This window comes from Medicago truncatula, chromosome 1, assembly GCF_003473485.1.
Source record: "Medicago truncatula cultivar Jemalong A17 chromosome 1, MtrunA17r5.0-ANR, whole genome shotgun sequence".
NCBI lineage: Eukaryota > Viridiplantae > Streptophyta > Magnoliopsida > Fabales > Fabaceae > Medicago > Medicago truncatula.
Genome location: NC_053042.1, coordinates 8,396,447 through 8,414,359, shown reverse-complemented (window position 1 = coordinate 8,414,359; position 17,913 = coordinate 8,396,447). Strand labels below are relative to the sequence as shown.

At 33.0% G+C, this 17,913-nt stretch overlaps 2 protein-coding genes across 3 annotated transcripts; one reads left to right on the top strand and one right to left on the bottom strand.

Annotated features, from left to right (window-relative positions):
- The first annotated feature begins 1,516 nt into the window (after positions 1-1,516).
- Positions 1,517-8,336, top strand: LOC11409237 (la-related protein 1B). 2 transcript variants are annotated; one of them, XM_003589498.4, is made up of 6 exons: positions 1,517-2,314; positions 3,194-3,737; positions 3,814-3,958; positions 4,046-4,136; positions 7,473-7,544; positions 7,672-8,336. In XM_003589498.4, exons 1-6 carry the CDS (start codon positions 1,742-1,744, stop codon positions 7,885-7,887), a joined length of 1,641 nt encoding a protein of 546 aa, XP_003589546.2. In that variant the 5' UTR covers positions 1,517-1,741; the 3' UTR covers positions 7,888-8,336. The 2 variants fall into 2 exon arrangements, with proteins under 2 accessions (XP_003589546.2, XP_024631211.1); XM_024775443.2 differs by lacking the exons at positions 7,473-7,544; positions 7,672-8,336 and adding an exon at positions 7,279-7,405.
- Positions 8,337-10,340: 2,004 nt separating this feature from the next.
- On the bottom strand, positions 10,341-11,952 carry LOC11422775 (GDSL esterase/lipase At1g23500). The gene is made up of 5 exons (XM_003589497.2): positions 11,671-11,952; positions 11,450-11,580; positions 11,136-11,366; positions 10,804-11,059; positions 10,341-10,715 (listed from the first exon to the last, which is right to left on the bottom strand). Exons 1-5 carry the CDS (start codon positions 11,930-11,932, stop codon positions 10,465-10,467), a joined length of 1,131 nt encoding a protein of 376 aa, XP_003589545.1. The 5' UTR covers positions 11,933-11,952; the 3' UTR covers positions 10,341-10,464.
- Between the last annotated feature and the right edge of the window lie 5,961 nt (positions 11,953-17,913).

The following is a 17,913-nucleotide window of genomic DNA, read 5'->3' as shown; positions in this document are numbered from 1 at the left end:
GAAACAAGGGTTTAGAAGTCAACAAGAAAACTAGGGTTTGTATAGAGATTGCTCTTGGCAACAAACACCAAGGTTAGGGTTGATTCACCTTAGGAAACACTATTATGATTGAGTCTCTTGATCACGGGAAGAGATTGAGACTTTGAGTAGAATTAGGCGGGAGACTTATTCTTGTAACCCATTGATATCTCTTTTGTAAAGTTACTCATTATTATAGTGGAACGGAGGGATGCTCTTTCCCCTAGACTAGGTCAGTTTTGGACCGAACAAGGGAAACAAATTTCGTGTGTTCTCTCTTTCTTTCTATCGCTGTTTTCTACTTTTGCTTATGTTTATAACTTTCATATACTTTGTTTGGTTGCTTGATTATTACTTACTCCACGCATCAAGTATTTACTTGTGTGATTTTTCATCGATTCATTTTTTTTTTTGACAAGATTTTTCATCGATTCATATTAAGTCAACTTATATATACGATTCATATTTTTGAATAAATTTTTATAAAATGGTTATAATAAATCAGTCTCTCGCATATTTTTTTTTTAAGAGAATACAAAATAAATATGAATTTTTAAATGCTAATAACTTAGAAATTCATATTCTATTCATCCCTTTTTATAAGCAATTAAAATTTTTCTAAAAAAAATTTCTCTAATGCACTAAAACTGATTGTAAAAAATAATTCAAAATTGATTTTTTTTTTTTACTAAATATGAAAATATTTTGAGAACTAAAACTTATTGAAATTTTTTTAAAGTATTAAAAAGCAAAAATTGAAAATTTTGAAAGGACCGAAAAGTTATTTAACCAAATTTTTCATATGTATCAAAATTAATCTAATGCAACTAAACAAGTTTTTTCTATAACACAACCTCAAAGTTCTTCCCACATAAAAAGAAAAAAACTAAATTCTTTTGACCAAACAGAAAGCTTCACATGTGGATTTTTTTTTAGCTCAAAAACAATTTACTTAAATGAAATTATTTTGTTAGCCTAATCTCATTTCTTTTGACCAAAACTTTTCAAACTTTGACCGATACTTCTTTCTAAAGGAAAAAAAAAAGAGTAATGATACATAGTCACCTTTAGGTGGCAATACACCATTTGACACCCACACAAAAATCTGACACGTAGTCACGTGGACCCTGCACAAGCACACTTTCTCTTTTCTCTCCTCTTTTTCTCTTCCTAATGCATGGAGTGTACAAAGGTGTATGAGAATAAATGGTATTTATGTATCATTACTCAAAAAAAAACTAGACTGATACTGAAATAAATTCCTAAATTAGTTTTACTCAAATAAATCCTAAATTAATAATAAACGAAAAAACATTTTTCCAGAAAAAATAATAAAAGAAATGAAAACATTTATTTGCATTTTCTAATCAATTAAAAAATGAAATAAATAAATAGATAAATGAGAAAAGAGTAACAAAGTAGGTTTATGTGGTAGAGTGGTAAAAGACGAGAAGAAACAACAGCGGCGAGAGAGAGAGAGGGAGAGTGTGAGAGAGGAGAGAGAGAGGTCGGAAAATTTTTGTTTAGAGAAAGGGTTTCATCTCTAACTAGAATATTCACATTAATTCTAGTTCTAGTTAGAGAGAATAACCCAAATTCTCATAATTTATCATTCTTTTTTGTCTCAATTTTTTTATTTATTCATTCGTGTTTTTGATCCTATACTAATCAATTTCATCATTTTTTTTTGGTGTTTTTGGTTCAAAACCCTAATTATCAATCAATGGTTACCACTCAAAATAATCACTCTCCGACGAGTGTTCCGTCACCGGCGCCGCCTTCTGCTGAAACTAACAACCCTAATTTCATTCGGAAAAACCTTCCTTCACCGTGGGCTCAAGTCGTACGCGGCGGCTCCGGCTGGGATACAGAATCACAATCACAATCACCCACCGGAATTCATCAATCACTTCCGTCATCATCGTCTTCCTCCTCCTCCTCTCTCACTACGGTCGACCAACCTCCACCGTCTGATGATTCTCCAAAGGCTGCAGTGGTATCTTCTTCTCCAAAGGCGGTAGTGGTATCTTCTCCGCTTCCGGCTCCGATGGAGAAGAATTCGAATACGATAGCTTCTGATGGTGGTGATGGTGGCAATGCAGGTGGTTCTAAGAAACCTGCATGGAACAAACAACCTTTGAACGGCGTCGCTGTTGAAATTGGTCCTGTCATGGGTGCTGAATCATGGCCTGCTTTGTCTGAATCCGCCAAAATTCCTGGTAAATTGCCACCCGAATCCTCTTCTTCGAAGATTGCTCCTCCTGCTGCTGTTGATGGATCACCTTCCACTTCTCAGGTTTTGTTCTATTACTTTCCCTAATTTTCTTAAAATGATTTTTTTTTTCAGGTATGTTCTCTGTTTACTTTCTAGAGATTAATGAATTGGATCAAAATATGGTTTATGAATTGAAATGATAGACACACCGACATGACACACATACGCTTCGAAACTAGTAATTAAAAAAAAAAGTTCAATTGATTGTAGTTTCGTTAGAGTAATTTGATTAATATAACTGACTCCACTTTGTAGGTTAAAGCTTGTTGTTATTGTATTATCTTTGTTTACTTTATTGTTTTTTATTTTTTCATTTGAGTTATAAAGTGATTGTAAGAGGAATCCTCTCTGTTGTGTTGCTAAGTCCAGGAATATAATTCTTGTTGATGTAAATGTTGTTTGTGTTGAATTCGGTATACTGAGAATCCTATATATGGCAGCATATAGAGGTGTATTGATATGATTGAACATTATAAACGTGGATCTGAGAGATATGATAATATTTTATAATTCTGTCTATGTATGATTTGTTATGCATAACACTTATGCTGAACCCAGTGTTGTTAATCGCGGATCACAGAAAATAGCAGTTTGTTAATATTCCGCTATGCACTCTAGCTGCTCTATGACGGTATTTTGTACTAAATAGCTTATTGTGGAAAAATAGTGGTTTGTTCAAATTCTGCTATGCTATAGGGCTATAGTGCCGCTATTTAACAATATTACTTGAACCCTAGTTGATGATGACAAAACACTATTTCTGTTTATGGGTTTATATCCAGCATTATGCTATGCTATTGTCAAACAGGGTATGTCTTTGCCAAGAAGGATTTTATATAAACTTTAGTGCGGTAAATGGTGAGTCTTATATGCTTGCATGACCTTTCTATTGTTTTGTAGGGGCCTATAATTTCACACTCCCCTCAGAGACAAGGTAGTACTAGTAACACAAAATCTAGTTCTATGGCAAACAATAATTTGCCCAATAGACCAAGACCTATGAGGCGCATAAGTGGCAGTAACATTGGGCCTTGTCCTGCTCAGAGCAGCTTATCCAACCCTCCTACTCCTCCACCACTGCCTCCCTATCCTGTATATCAGCTCCCTCCAGCAGTTAGCTACCCGAATATGTTGCCAAGCATCCCTGACTCTTCTCCAAGAGATCATCACCGGAACAATAACTGGGATGCAAGACCATTTGTAGGGGGTTCCTCTCGCAGGGGTCATTTTGGGTCCCATCCACGAGGAGATGGTTCCTATCATCAGAATAGTTATAGTAGCAGGCGTGAACACGATCGTGGAAATTACGCGAACACTAGAGATGCTCACGCACCCCAACCAAGGATGCCTCCCAGAGGAATATTGAGGCCCCCACCACCTAGTACTGCTGCATTTTTGGGTCCTCAAACCATTGGACCCTTCCCAGCCCCTGTTGCTTATCCTGGTTAGTATGTGTCTCTTATTCATCAATTGTGTTTTTACGAAATTTAATATTACTAATCCTCATTCTGTCATTGTAGACTTTTATTACTTTCCAACAGTACCGTTGGATCCCTTTAGGGGTATGCCAGTCTTTCCCCACATGCCTTCTCCTGCAACATTCTTTCCTGCTGCAGAATCTTCTTTGTCCAATGTGATAGTCAACCAGATTGATTATTACTTTAGGTAGTTTTAATATGTTTCTGTTCTTTTTGTTTATCAATAATGCTTGACAATTGGATTCTCCATTCATTGCTGATTTATTTTTGACAGTGATATTAATTTAGCGAATGATGAGTTTTTAAAGTCCAATATGGATGAAGAGGGTTGGGTTCCAATTACCTTGATAGCAAACTTCCCTCGAGTAAGTTAAATTTACTTTGATTAATCACTAATATTTTCTGCAGAGCCTTTGAATATGTTATACTTAATGGTTGTTTTTAGTTTATCTTTGACTTGCACTGGTCAAAGTTTTTTTTTTTTTTTTGAAAGAGACTTGCACTGGTCATTTATTGACAAATCTTTATTCATATTGATTTTTAGCAATGATGAATTCATACTTACAAAGCTAATCTGAAGCTTACTATCTATATGTAGTTTTATTGATTAGATGGATTTTACCTTATACATTAGAGTGTTGGGGTAACACCTTTAGTAGAAAAGATGGTGGAAACTAGGCTTAGGTGGACTGGGCATGTAGAGAGAAGACCTGTGGATTTGGTAGTAAGGACAAATCACTAGAGATAGAGGAAGACCTAGAAAAACTATAAGAGAAACAATTAATAAAGATCTAGAGATTAATGAGTTGGATAGAAATATAGTATTTGATGGAACATTATGACGTTTGATCAATGTATCTGATCCCACTTAGTGGGATAAGGCTTGATTGTTGTTGCTGTACCTTATACACATGGAGTTATGTTTTGTTTTCCTTCTTTTAAATGACCTAGCATTTTTCTTGCAATATAACCACACACACCATCAATTTTGCCAGCATTCTGATTTGTTTTTCAAGAAAAAGAAAGGACACACACAACAATAACTTTAAAGAGTTCAGGATTTAGATATTAGTTTACAGTATCATAAAGAAAAACATAGGAAAGCTACTTTTTAGGGTGTAATGGTACAATCAGGAGATAAATAAGATAACGTCCATCAAATAATTAAAAAATTTCTTAATGGTTACCAATAGACTTCAGCGAGTGAAATTTAGATGTGATATTTTATAGCTTGACCACTTCTTCCTTTCTATATGTTCATCAAAATTGTTATAGGATTCTATTTTAAATTGTTTACTGACTATATTATTAACTAACGGAAATCAGTGGGTTTTCCTGGTATTGAATATCGGCGGTTCACTAACCTAACATACGGTTAAGTGCTCCGCGTGGTTGGGGGGATTGATGAGGGAAGAAACCATAGTAGTCAATAGCGGCCACACTTAGCGTACCGTAGCGGCGACGAACCGCTACGCTAATCGTCGTGGCGGTGCAGAATGAGATAGTGGCTACTTCAGCTGCTATAGCGGGCATAGCGGAGCGGATAGCGGCCACTTCAGCCGCTATTTGATTTTAGTTGAAATTTTTTCAAATTGACACTATTTATAAAACATTTTGCCTGGTTTCTTCAAGGAACTGTTATTAGATTAGATAAGAACATTTATTAAGGAGAACCTTAACATCTATTTTCATGAAGGATTTTTTTATAAATTTATGATAAGCTTTGTGATGAAAATGGAACTTCAATGAAATCACCTGGCTAATGTTTTGTTTCTCCTCCTCTTTCGTAACTTTGAATATTGTGAATGAATTCTTTATCACTTACGCCCCAATTAATACTGTTTATTGTTACTTCTCCCATGTACTTGATTATATTTTTTCACTCCTTTTAACGAGTGATCTATGTTGTCAAACGCGGCCGCTGCTGGCGCTATCGCGGCGCGGAGCGGCCAAAAATGGACTGCCACATTACAACGCCACCGCGCAGCACGTTTGGAGAAAGCGGGTTTCGCGGCCGCTATCCGGTGGAGCGGGGCGGACCAAAAGCGGGTCAAGGCGGCCAATTTCACTTAAAACCACTTTTCAGGGTCAAAATTGTAATATCAAAAGTCGGAACAGCTGGATCTGAGCTCGGAACAGCTGGATCTGAGGTCGAAATGAAAGAAGAATGAGAAGAAATGAAAGAAAAATGATGAAAGAAGGAGGAGAAATCTGGGAAAGAAGACTGATTCTGCAGATCTGGTTGTTTAAGCTTGCGGCGGCACTATATTACATCTGACCTAACCTTGAAAACCTTTCATAAATGAATCGGGTTAAGATATTGGTGAATAAAAGTATATGGGCTGGCCCAATCTCAATAGACTTAAAACAGAAAATGGCCTTAAACTAAAACACGTGACTTTCATTTCCTAACCTATTTTTTACCTTTTATTTTTTTCAATCTAAAAACTGGTTAACCAAGAAAAGGAAAATAAGGACATAAATACTGTGAACATTTTTTCTTATACCTTTTATCCTAGAAAAAATCAATGGTAGATTCTTTTTACATAAAACAAAATAGTAACATAATTAGATAAAAATTAACATTATTTAGTAATAATAGACCAATAATTGAATAGTAATATAAACTAATTGTATATAATTTGTATTAGTTAATGAGTATTTAAATATATATATATATATATATATATATATAATCTAAATACAAATTGTAACTTACTTATGTAGTTCCTTCAAAAAAAAAACTTACTTATGTAGTATGAATTATATGAATTAATTCAAGTATGTTTTATGTTTTGCTTAAGGCTTGTGACTGTTATTTTTTAAATTATAGAAATACTTCATGAATTGAGTAATATTTAAGTTGTTTTAGTATTTCTTTTTCAACATTATAGTATTTTAGTATTAAATACATTAGTGTCCGCGTCATGTAATAGCGCCCGCATACCGCGGCGCGTCAATTTTTGGGGTGGCCGTGCTGCACCGCGTTTCCGCTTTGACAACAGAGCGAGAGATCATAGTAGAAAGACTTGTTACTGAATGTCATTACAGACATGTAAATTGTCCAACACTTTCGATGGATAGATGACAATCCTGGATTAATGCATGACAATTGGAGGGTGAAGACAACATTTTCTTTTTGATTGAAATGAAATGTGTTAGTGTTCTTATGTATGCATGGATGTGCAGCAATTTGAATAGAAAAATAAATTGAATTTTGTCCTTTTGAAAAGCCGTTCTTTAACAAAACTTTCCTCACACCTGAGTTATCATGCTCTGAAATCAATATGAATCTCTAAAGCACTGCTTCTAATTGTGTTACAAGAGGTGTTAGAGGATATACTATAGGAGTATAGGTTATGAAGTTCTTAGTGAGCATTTCATCCTGATTTGATTTTGTAATGTGGAAATCAAGTTTTTATGTTTGACATGTGTTCATTTTTCAAAATACATAGCAGTAGCAGCACATTGAGTTTTGCTTTTGTTTTATGGAATATCTTTTTGAATGTTAAAAATTTGACAAGAGGTGTTAGAGGATACCGTAGGAGTATAGGTTATGAAGTTATTAGTGACTATTTCATACTGATTTGATTTTGTAATGTGGAAGTAAGTTTTTATGCCTGACATGTTCATTTTTTAAAATACTTAGCAGTAGCAGCACACTGAGCTTTGTTTTTGTTTTATGGAATATCTTTTTGAAGGTTAAAAATTTGACAAGCAACATTCAATTGATACTTGATTCGATGAGAAATTCAAATGTTGTGGATGTCCAGGTAAGTTTTCAATACATTTTGTGTCACTTTCATGTTATGCACTTAGCACATTTTCTGTACGTATATCGCTACAATTCACTGTCTCTATCATATATCTGCTTATTTCTCTATGTTAACTTTGTTGCAGGGTGACAAGTTGAGGAGGCGTAATTGGATAGACCGGTTGACCTCTGCTCAAGTCCAGGCTGACGCTGGTTCGGTTTCACCCATTGAATCAAGGGACAATAGCTTCACTGCTGATTTTCAAACTATTACTCTGGACAAAACAACTAAAGATGAAGGCGAGTCTTCCCGACAATCTCAACTCTCAAATGGTAGTGATGTTGCCGGTAACATCAATTAAAACTCTACTGGCACTATCTAGCTTACATGAGCTATTGGCTTCATCTGCTGAGAATTTATTTTAGTGATATGGTCCATCTTTTTTATTCTTTTCTTTGGTGGGGAAGGGAGTAGAGGCTGTAACGGTCACTCGATTTTGACAACAATTTTAAATTAAGTAGTGCAAACAAATAAGAATTCTCAATTATTACGAACGGTTAGAGATTAAAAAAAAGTTCAATGGGAATTTAGACATAAGCTTGAGTTTTGACTGAGTCGGATCTAATGTGATCATTGGTTTGTATAGGTTTATATTTATTGTGGATTTTTTCTCTTATTTTTAGATGGTTTGTGGTGGAATGTGCTACACTTTTTTGGTGGATGAATTGAATTTTTGATGTTGTATTGGAAATTTTGTTCTCGTTGAATGGAGTGTTGTATGGCATATGATTGATGGTTTTTTTATGTGTACGTTCTACTCTACATTTTATTTTGTGCAGTAATTGTTTTCTTTTTAAGAAAGGATTGTTGAATTTTCAATTTTCGTTTTCTGTTGACTAAATCCTAGGTTGTAGTTTGACATTTTCTAGATTGTAAATCTTGGGTATTGGTGCTTATCGGCGAAAAATTGTTTTTAAGAACGTTAAAATTGCTCACTTTGCTGAAAATAGTTGGTCGGGAGTTACGATTGAGCCACTTTGAGGTGCTGCTTAAAAGCAATGTGTCTGACTCCAATGTTTTTGTTAACTGTAGTGTTTTTGTTGGATTATTGCAATTCAAATATTTATTTTTTATGCAATATTGTTAAACATTTCTTTATACCAAATACATACAAATAATTATTTTTAAAATACAACTAAACATAATACACCCTCCGATCATTAATATAAGTAAAAGATTACATTTTAGGTTCATTTATTTAATGATGTATGTGGTCTATAATAAAGATCATGTGCATCATTAAATGAATGAATCTAAAATGTAGATTTTTGCTTATAATAGTGACCGGAGGGTATATATCCTTAAAAAAAACTAAACACAATTAATCTTCCTAAAAAAAACTAAACACAATATTCAAAAACAAAAAACTATACACCATAACTCCACTAAAAAAACTAAACACAATTAAATTGTGTTTAAAGTGTTTTTGTAGAACTGGTATTGTTTATGGGTGGATTCTAGAGTGTCAGCTTAATTAAGTCTTTTATTGGTGGACTACGAAAAAAATCTTTTGAATTAAGAGAAATAATATTTGTACATTCATTAAAACTTTTGTAACACACTTAATAAGAATTAGTGATGCGTTTCCCTTTTTTAAGGGTCATGCTACCGACGGAGCACCGGTTAAGAAGTCAAATATAATAATATTTGCATTAAAAGTTGTATAATTAATACATTAAATGCTTTTTTTTTTGGCTTAAAATTTCCTCTTTTGTCTTCGTGCCCCGAGAGCACCGGTTAACATTAACCCTTTTTTAATTCATCTAACTTAACTGTATCATCCCGTTTCTAAACATTTTATTTTTTTAAATAAGTAACAGTAGGATAGAGAAAGAGAAGAAGAAAAAGAAGAGAGAGAAGAGTGTCGAGAAACAACACGGTGGGTTTGGATATGAAGTAAGTCTTCAATTTGACAATTTTGATTTTGTCCCTGAGCTGAGGAACTTTGTTTTTTCTTTCTATCTCTCTCCACGACGGAAAATACTTGGGTGACATAGAGTTGGGTGACATTGACCAATCACAATGCCACAATGTTTGTGTTTCTCTCTCTTTCACAAACATTGTGACATTGTGATTGACCAATGTCACCAACTCTATATCACCTAAGTGCTACTGCTACCCCTCCACGATCGCGTTTTTCTCTATAGCTTCTGTCGCCGTCATCTATAGCCTTGCTTGTTTGTTAATTGAGTGAATTGGGATCTTATCTTTGTTGCGTTCTAGAAAGTGAATTTAGGATAAGCATGTTGAAAGCATACATACAATCCCATTTAAAGTTGTTATATAACATTGATATAAAGGATTGGTTCTTCTCTTTTAAGTTATATCATACCATCTAGATATTTAGGTATATATGGATTTTAGTCTTTAATTGACTTTGTCCCGAATACTTCTCATACCTTAAAAATATTTTTAAGTTACAGTACCCGACATCAATTATTTTAATATCCATATAATTTTTGTATATTCAGTTATTTTTAACTAAATTAAATTTGCATCAATTGTCTTATGATACGGTAACGGTATCCATTTTTTAAGTATATCAAAGGATTATATATACTTTTTGTTTTCTTTTTGCACTCAATAGATCGTGTTGCTTATTAAAAAAAAATAAAATCAAATTCATTATATCTTATAAGCCAATTTTATTAAAAGTGGATTTAATATAAATAGCGAGTTATTATTTTATGGGCCAAGAATTCGCGACCGGCCGGTAAATAACAAGGAAGGAAAGAAAAGATAAGTAGTAACACATTTCATCGAATAAGATAACATTAAAAAGCAATTGTCCATTTCATTGAATTTGATCTTCTTTGTTATGACGCAAATTCATTGAATTTGTTTGGATAAACAAGTAATAATCCATTTGACAAATTATTTAATAATTAAAACTAAGAGTTGATACATTGAAAGGATGAAGAGTTTGGGAAATGTTGTAACTATTTAGATCATAGTTGTGAGTTTGAAGTACTTGAGCAAGAGTGGCTTGATAAGCTCTCTCTGTAGGATGAGCAACATCCCAGAAAAAGTAGGATGCAGTACTTGGACATTGTAACGTGAACGTGTTGCATGAAGGTCCCATTTCAAATGTTCCAGTTCCACAGCACCCGGTCCACACGTTTACAAACCCTAAAAATTAATGTATATATCAGCGCAAATATATATATATAATTCTAACAATACCAACATTGTAGTATATAATGAAATGAAATGAAACCTGATTGAAAAGGATTTTGTATGAGACGAAGCATAGGAGTATAGACATCAACAAATCTAATATCATAATCAGGAAGGGAGCCTTTAACAGTTGCAAGCCCCTGCTGTAACATGTTATTGTATTGTGCTGCTAACCCATTCTCAAAATCTACACAAACCCTTAATGGTCCTCCCATTGTAGATCTAGCTGCAGGTAAGCACCCTAATGGAAGTGTACTTAGAACCCACACATGTCGTGCTCCCAATTGATATAGACTCTATAATTAGGATTAACAATCAAAGTTAATTAATATGAAAGAATTAATTTTGGATGAGAGATACAAAGAAACAAACCTTGAGGAAATTTTGGCCGGCAGAAACTAACATATTGGAATATACATTGAAAGGCAAGAAGTGCCTTGGAGTAAAGGAATAAGCGAATGCAACATCATTGTTTCCTGATGATATTATAAACAATGCTTTAGATATGATATCAGCTGCTCTTTCATTTCCAACAATTCCTCTCAACTTTGTTATGTATTGTTGGAAATAGTTCAGTTGTTGTCCCATTGTCAAAACTGCTCCCTGCAGTAACATGTACAATATTCATATTCATAATTATAATTGATTCATATATTTATATATTTAATTTGTACTTAATTAATTACCTGTGCGTTTGCTGTCATATCGTCAAACCCTGATCCACCTGATGCAAAGCATACCCCGGTAACAAGGTCTTGAGATGTTAAAGATGGGTTCAGGAATGCTGGCAATGTGTCTTTTACTCCCAATGCCGACGCTATATATATACAAATTAAATTCAAATAAATCAGTCATAACAATATCAATTTATTTACAAAATCAATTATTAATTAATGTTAAGACTTACTTATCAAATCTGATAGAACTCTGCCGTTACCGAATCTTCCTGTAGCCTTTCCTCCGTAGTAATCCCTTCCATAGGGAGGAAAATTACACTTGGACATAGTCATAAGGTTGTTATTATTTCCTGTGTCAAAGATTGAGTCCCCAAATGCAAACACTGCAGGAAATGCTGCTGCATTCGTAGTTTGTGCAATTGCAATATTTGATACTTTACTGCCAAATAAAACAATAAAAATTGTCAATCTAACCCACATTAACTTTTCCATCTTACTATTAGCTTTCTGATTTTCTTACAATATAGTGTCAACAACATTCAGGTATTTATAGATACTAAGCTATGTATCTAGTCATAATTACACGTAATACTGATTAAATTCTTATCCGCCTTAATTTTTAAGGAAAAAATACTAGTTACCAAAATAAAAAATATAAAAACATTATAATATTCATATTAGTCTTCGAGAATAATCTCAATAGGTATATAATTTAATTTAATTAATTATTTTCTTCAAAAGCATATTTTATATATTTTTTTAAATATCTATTCAACTTTTTAATTAACCCAATTAATGATTTCAAATCTGCAAGCTATATTTTTATATTTCAATTTAGTTTTACATATCAATAAAAAATATTTTGTCAAAAAGTAAGTAAGGCAATTTTGTACAAATTAAACATTTCAATTTTCTATGGTTTAATTTAATTTTAACTATCAGTTATGCATTGTACGGGACCTAATATTACAAATTCATTCAATGTATGTATTTGTCAAAATAAAATAGTGCAGTGGTTTGTACCAACAAAAAATGTGTAGTGCAGTGGACTAAAAATCAATTTTTAATTAACGTGAATACTGAATTGATAATCTTGCCTATTCGAAAAAACTTTGACTTCAATTTTCCAAGAAGGTAATTTTTGTATCATACAAATGAAGGTATTAATTGATATAAATTATGTCCAAATTTGTACCAAAAAAAAGAACCATGTTCAAATTTTGCATAAATTTCTAATATTTAGCGGTGCAGTTTGTATAGGTTTGAAGTAAAACTCGTTCAATCTAAAGATAAATTTATGATATTTGGATCAATTTTGGATGATTAATTTAAAAAGTCTAACTCGATCTAATTCAATATAATGCGGTTTAATTTAGATCAATTTTTTAATATCAAATTACAAATTGATTTATTATTATTATTAAATATAGGAATGGCGTAAAATAATAGGTTTTATGCAAACTATAAAATTAGATTTATTAGTTTTTTAAAATAAAATGATTAGTAAAAAATAGATATTACATAATAACAACGATCAATTATGTTTGATACATATGAAATGGTAAAAAAATATATTAAATTAAACTAGTAAGTAATATTTTTTTTTATTAAGTGCACAAATTCATTTATGGGAAAAAAATTCTAGGGAACATAAACCTAATCCAATAGAACAAAAAAGAAAGTAAAAATAAAATAAAATAGATTATCACATAAATATATCATTTACTTCTTGGCTTAATTCTAAGTTATATATGTGGCTTGTTTTGTCAAAAAAAAAATAAAAATATGTGGCTTAAGCTGGGGATGAATTGATTCCTTAATGATTATGATAATTAATGGATTTTACATGTCTTAAATCAGGCTTAAGATGAGGATTTTCCCTCCTAATTTATTGGAGACCCTAGTTTGAGAGTTAAGACACTTCAAAGGGTTGAAAATCATCATTTCCTTTTAACCCACGAAGATTTGATGAGAACCTCCTCTAATGGAATTTTTGTTTTCTAACACGTGAACCACCACTAACAGAATCTTCATCGATAATGGAAATATAAATATTAATTAATTTTCTTGGACTTACCTTGTGCTCTTTTCCTTTTGTATCTTCATGATATTATTGCTCCTAAAATTTTGGTTGAGTTGCACTACTCAATTGCTTCCGCCTACTATGACTTTTGAAGAGCATTCAAGGACCAAAATTTGATGGAATATATTTTTGATTCGTTTTGCAAAATTTTCTCATGAACCAAAGCGATCTTCGCCGTAGATTTTAGGTTTACTGGCCGTTGCACTTGTGGAACCCAAACCATAGACAAATTTTCATATCTTGTGGTAAAATCCATCTCCTTAGGCGAGCAAACCCCACAGGAATAGAAACTGGGACACTACCTGTCTCTTTAATCACGTTAAAAATCTCAATGTTTGAAAAAATGTCAGCATTGTGGCTATATTTCCCACAACTAAAACACACAACACGCAATCCTACACATTTAAGAGTAAGAACAAGACCTATTTCAACATACTACATAATGCCTCCCTAAAACGCCAAAGAAAATTCCTATTATAAAGCTTCATTGGAAGATTAGGAATCCTTGTCCATACAATAATTGTCTAGTTGGAATTATCGTTGCTCCATACAAAGGCCTCCAACGTTGAACGATAAGACAATGATCAACAATTAACCACGATTCATAAAAAAGAGCATGATTATATTATTTCTCAATATTGAAATGCACCATATAATGATCTTTTGGAAGGTCCATTACTATGATGCCCCCTCCTTAGCCTATGAGTTATGTGACTTCGCTTCCATGAACTGACTTTCCACCATTTTCTTTACGAGTTGATACACCATTAAAGCGTGCTTCCAAGGATAACACCGTAATTTGAACTCATCCCCCGTTAGTTTGATATTAGACCATATTGCATCCTCTTAAACAATTGATTCCATACCTTCGACATTTTTCTTCAAAATAGAGTCAATATAAGAGGTCTCAACTTCAAAATCTTGTGCACCCACCATCTCCAAGAGTTTATCTTTGTAGGAACGATCTCCTCCCACAATATCAACTTTACTTTCTTTGTGCCTCTAATCAAGTCGAAACCTTCAACCTCTAGGACCCTAGAATTTCTCATGTCGTCCTTTCACTTCTTCGAATTGAAAGATTAGATAAATGGAAATTTTCCTACCAAATGCAAGAAACAAACCCAATTGGATGAACCCACACCAATTTTGAAGAAAACTAATGAGAGCATAGCAAACATGATTATTAATAGCAAGGGTTGATGGTCGACCCTAAGCCATTTACTCCTAATAACTAGTATTATAAACAATTGAAAACCAAAAACAATAGATTTATTGTTGGAACAATATAATATTTAAAAATAGTTCAAAAAGGTTTTTCAACCACCGAAGAATTTACTAGGATGAGTAGCGGATTAGATCACTATCTTTAAGATGTTTCGTGGTACTGTCCAAAATTATACAAGCAGGTTATCAACCATGACATCCTCAGAATAAAACAACCAAGTTACACTTGTATTAGAGTCTTAGTGCATTGTAGGATTTATTCTAGACTTACACATTCTATACGGTACTTATATCACTCGATATGGTCAATAACAATACCACTCTAACTTCCGAAGGGTAAATCAAATGTACAATCAAAGGGACATTTTCCAAAGTGATAGAAATAAAGAGGGAGAAGTTGACTCGGAATTGTGTCGAGAAGAAAGAGGGAGAAGAAGAAAACATGCTAGTTGCTGTGTTTTAAGATAGGGGCTCCTTATTTTGATGATAAGCCAAGATCGATTACAATTACAACCGTGTGCATGCTAACGCGTACAAACCACTTATGTGTACCAAAATAAAAAATTGCAATTTTTTATTTATTTAAATATAGTCCATACCATTTAAATAAAGCATAAGAAAGTTGAAAATTTTATATACTTTGGATAATTTTAATTATACTTTAGAGACTTAGTGAAAAAATGTTATACTTTAGAGACTTTTATTGTTAGAGACTTTAGGGTGTGTTTGTTTCAAGTTATAATTGTTGATTTCCGGGAATAAAATGATTGGAATGTATATGCCTATGTTTGTTGCAAGTTTACTAAATTTTATTCCCGGGTATAAAATGTTCCTGGGAATAGAAAAAAAATTTCAAGGAAAAGGGTGGGAATAAAGTTCCCATGGAGATGAGAATAAATTCATAAATAGTTTACCTATTATAATCCCTATTTTTATGGTTCCTAGGAATATTATAAAGCTAACCAAACATATTTTTCCTAAATTCTTTGGAATAAAATTCCCATCTTTATATTCCAAGGAATGTTATTCCTAGGAATAAATTTGATAAACTTGAAACAAACACACCCTTAGAGTCTGAATAATGAATCTACATTTAATTTAAGGATAAACTTAGAATAATAAAATTAAATATAACAATTGTAATAGTCTTGTGTTTATATTTGAGAGCATCAATTTTATTTTGTTGTTGCTTACATACGAGATCAGAGGAAGTAATATTAAATCATAAATTATCGTTAAAGGAGATTTACGAAGGAGCCCAATAAGAAGGAAGAGATTTGGAAAAGGATTAATGAGTATAACACTCTATTATCATCCTAACAACATCAACCCAGATTACTAGTAGGTGGTTAGGTCATCATATGTAGTGTTGGCTAAGCCATTTTTGTTGGAAGGTGAGAGGCTCGTGGAGGTGGTGATTGCATTATCTTTGTCTTGGAAGAGTTGGACCCCGTCCATGCTTCAGGTTTTTGCTTCGAAGTTACTTCTCAATCGTCTTTCAACCAAAAAAAAATCTCTTTTCCTCCGGGGTTATCCCTGTCTAGGACCCGACTACTTTGTTATGTGGTCTCTGTGAGGGAGGGAAAGAATCGATAGATAATATTTTTGTTCTTTGTTCAATTGCTTCTAGGATATGGTATAGTGTTTGTTGGTGGCTGGGTTGGGAGTAGGTTTTTCCGGAGAGCGTGCTTGGTATTTTTCAGTTGTTTCTGTCTTTAGATGGGAGTGCTAGGATTAGGCGTTGTCTTAATTTGATCTGACATTCAACTCTATGGACCCTCTGGAATGCCCACAATGATTTTATTTTTGCGGCGAAAACCGGTGGAAGTCGGGCTTCTAGTGGATAGGATTCAATTCCTCTCCTAGAAGTGGTTCTTCGCTAGATACTCTGGGTATAAACGTTCTCTATATGAGTGGAGGGGTGGAGCCTTTTCTCTGTTGAAACTAATAGGGAGATGTAGGCGTCAAATATGGATTCAACATGAGTGAGCCTTTTTTTGGTGGAGTTGTTAGGTGTTATTTTGGGTGTGTGGGTGGGGTGCACTTTATCTTTTGGGGTTTCAGTTTATTTTCTTGGTTTTGGTGCTCGGTTGGCAGGTCCCTGCGTTGGGCTCTTCCACCCATAAACTCCTTTTCCAAGTGTAAATAATCCTTTGCCATTACAAAAAATATTTTATGTTTCTATTTTAACATCTAATGAATGAAAAACCACTAAGTTCACAGAGACGAATTTTGAATTGTTTGAACAAAGATATTAAATATTGAAATGTTTAGTGCATATTTGATATAATGATGATTTTGCTAAAAGCACAATGATCCGATGTGATTTTATAAAATTTATTGGCATTTTTTGCTTTTATATGATTGGTTTGTTGTTTTATACTCCCTCCGTCCCAAATTGTATGACGTTTTGAGCATTTCACACATATTAAGAAATACAATTAATATTGTGTGGAAAAGAGATATTATGAGTTGTTTTACAAAATTGTCCTTAATAAATAATATGAGAAAGATAAATGAAAGAATTGAAAGAATAGAGAGTAATAAATAATTAAGGTTATAATAGGAAAAATAACATTAATGTTGCATTGGTATTGTAAAGTGACATATAATTTAGGACAATTTTTTTCCCTAAAGCGACATATAATTTGAGACGGAGGGAGTAGAAGATACATTTTATAGCTTTTGTAAAATCTACGATCATTTTTGCTTTTATGATGATGAGTTTGTCTACTCCATCCAAACACACTCATAGCAAGTCTTTAGTTTAGAATATTAACCAAGAGTAATTTAAGAGAAATGGATGAAAAGCTTGGAATGTTTTTTTGTTTGTTCAGGAATCGAACTCAAGTTCTCTCGTACGGTCATTATAGTTGAAGCTCATTAACACGTGAGCTCAATCACTTGGTTAAATCTTGGAATATTTAAAAAGGTGAATACATTTTGTTTTTGACTCATAAAACAAATGAGAGTCTTACCCAAAAACGGATGCACAGCTACTTAACCCTTCTATCAAACCCACATTCCATTTTTATGTAACTCTTTGGTCACCCAACCCAACCACGATCATCTATCTACTGTACAATCTTTTATAGTTGAACTTTATAAAAAGCTGAGGAAGGGTTGGCAACACACAATCATCAGTTCAACAAAATCAAAAGCTGAG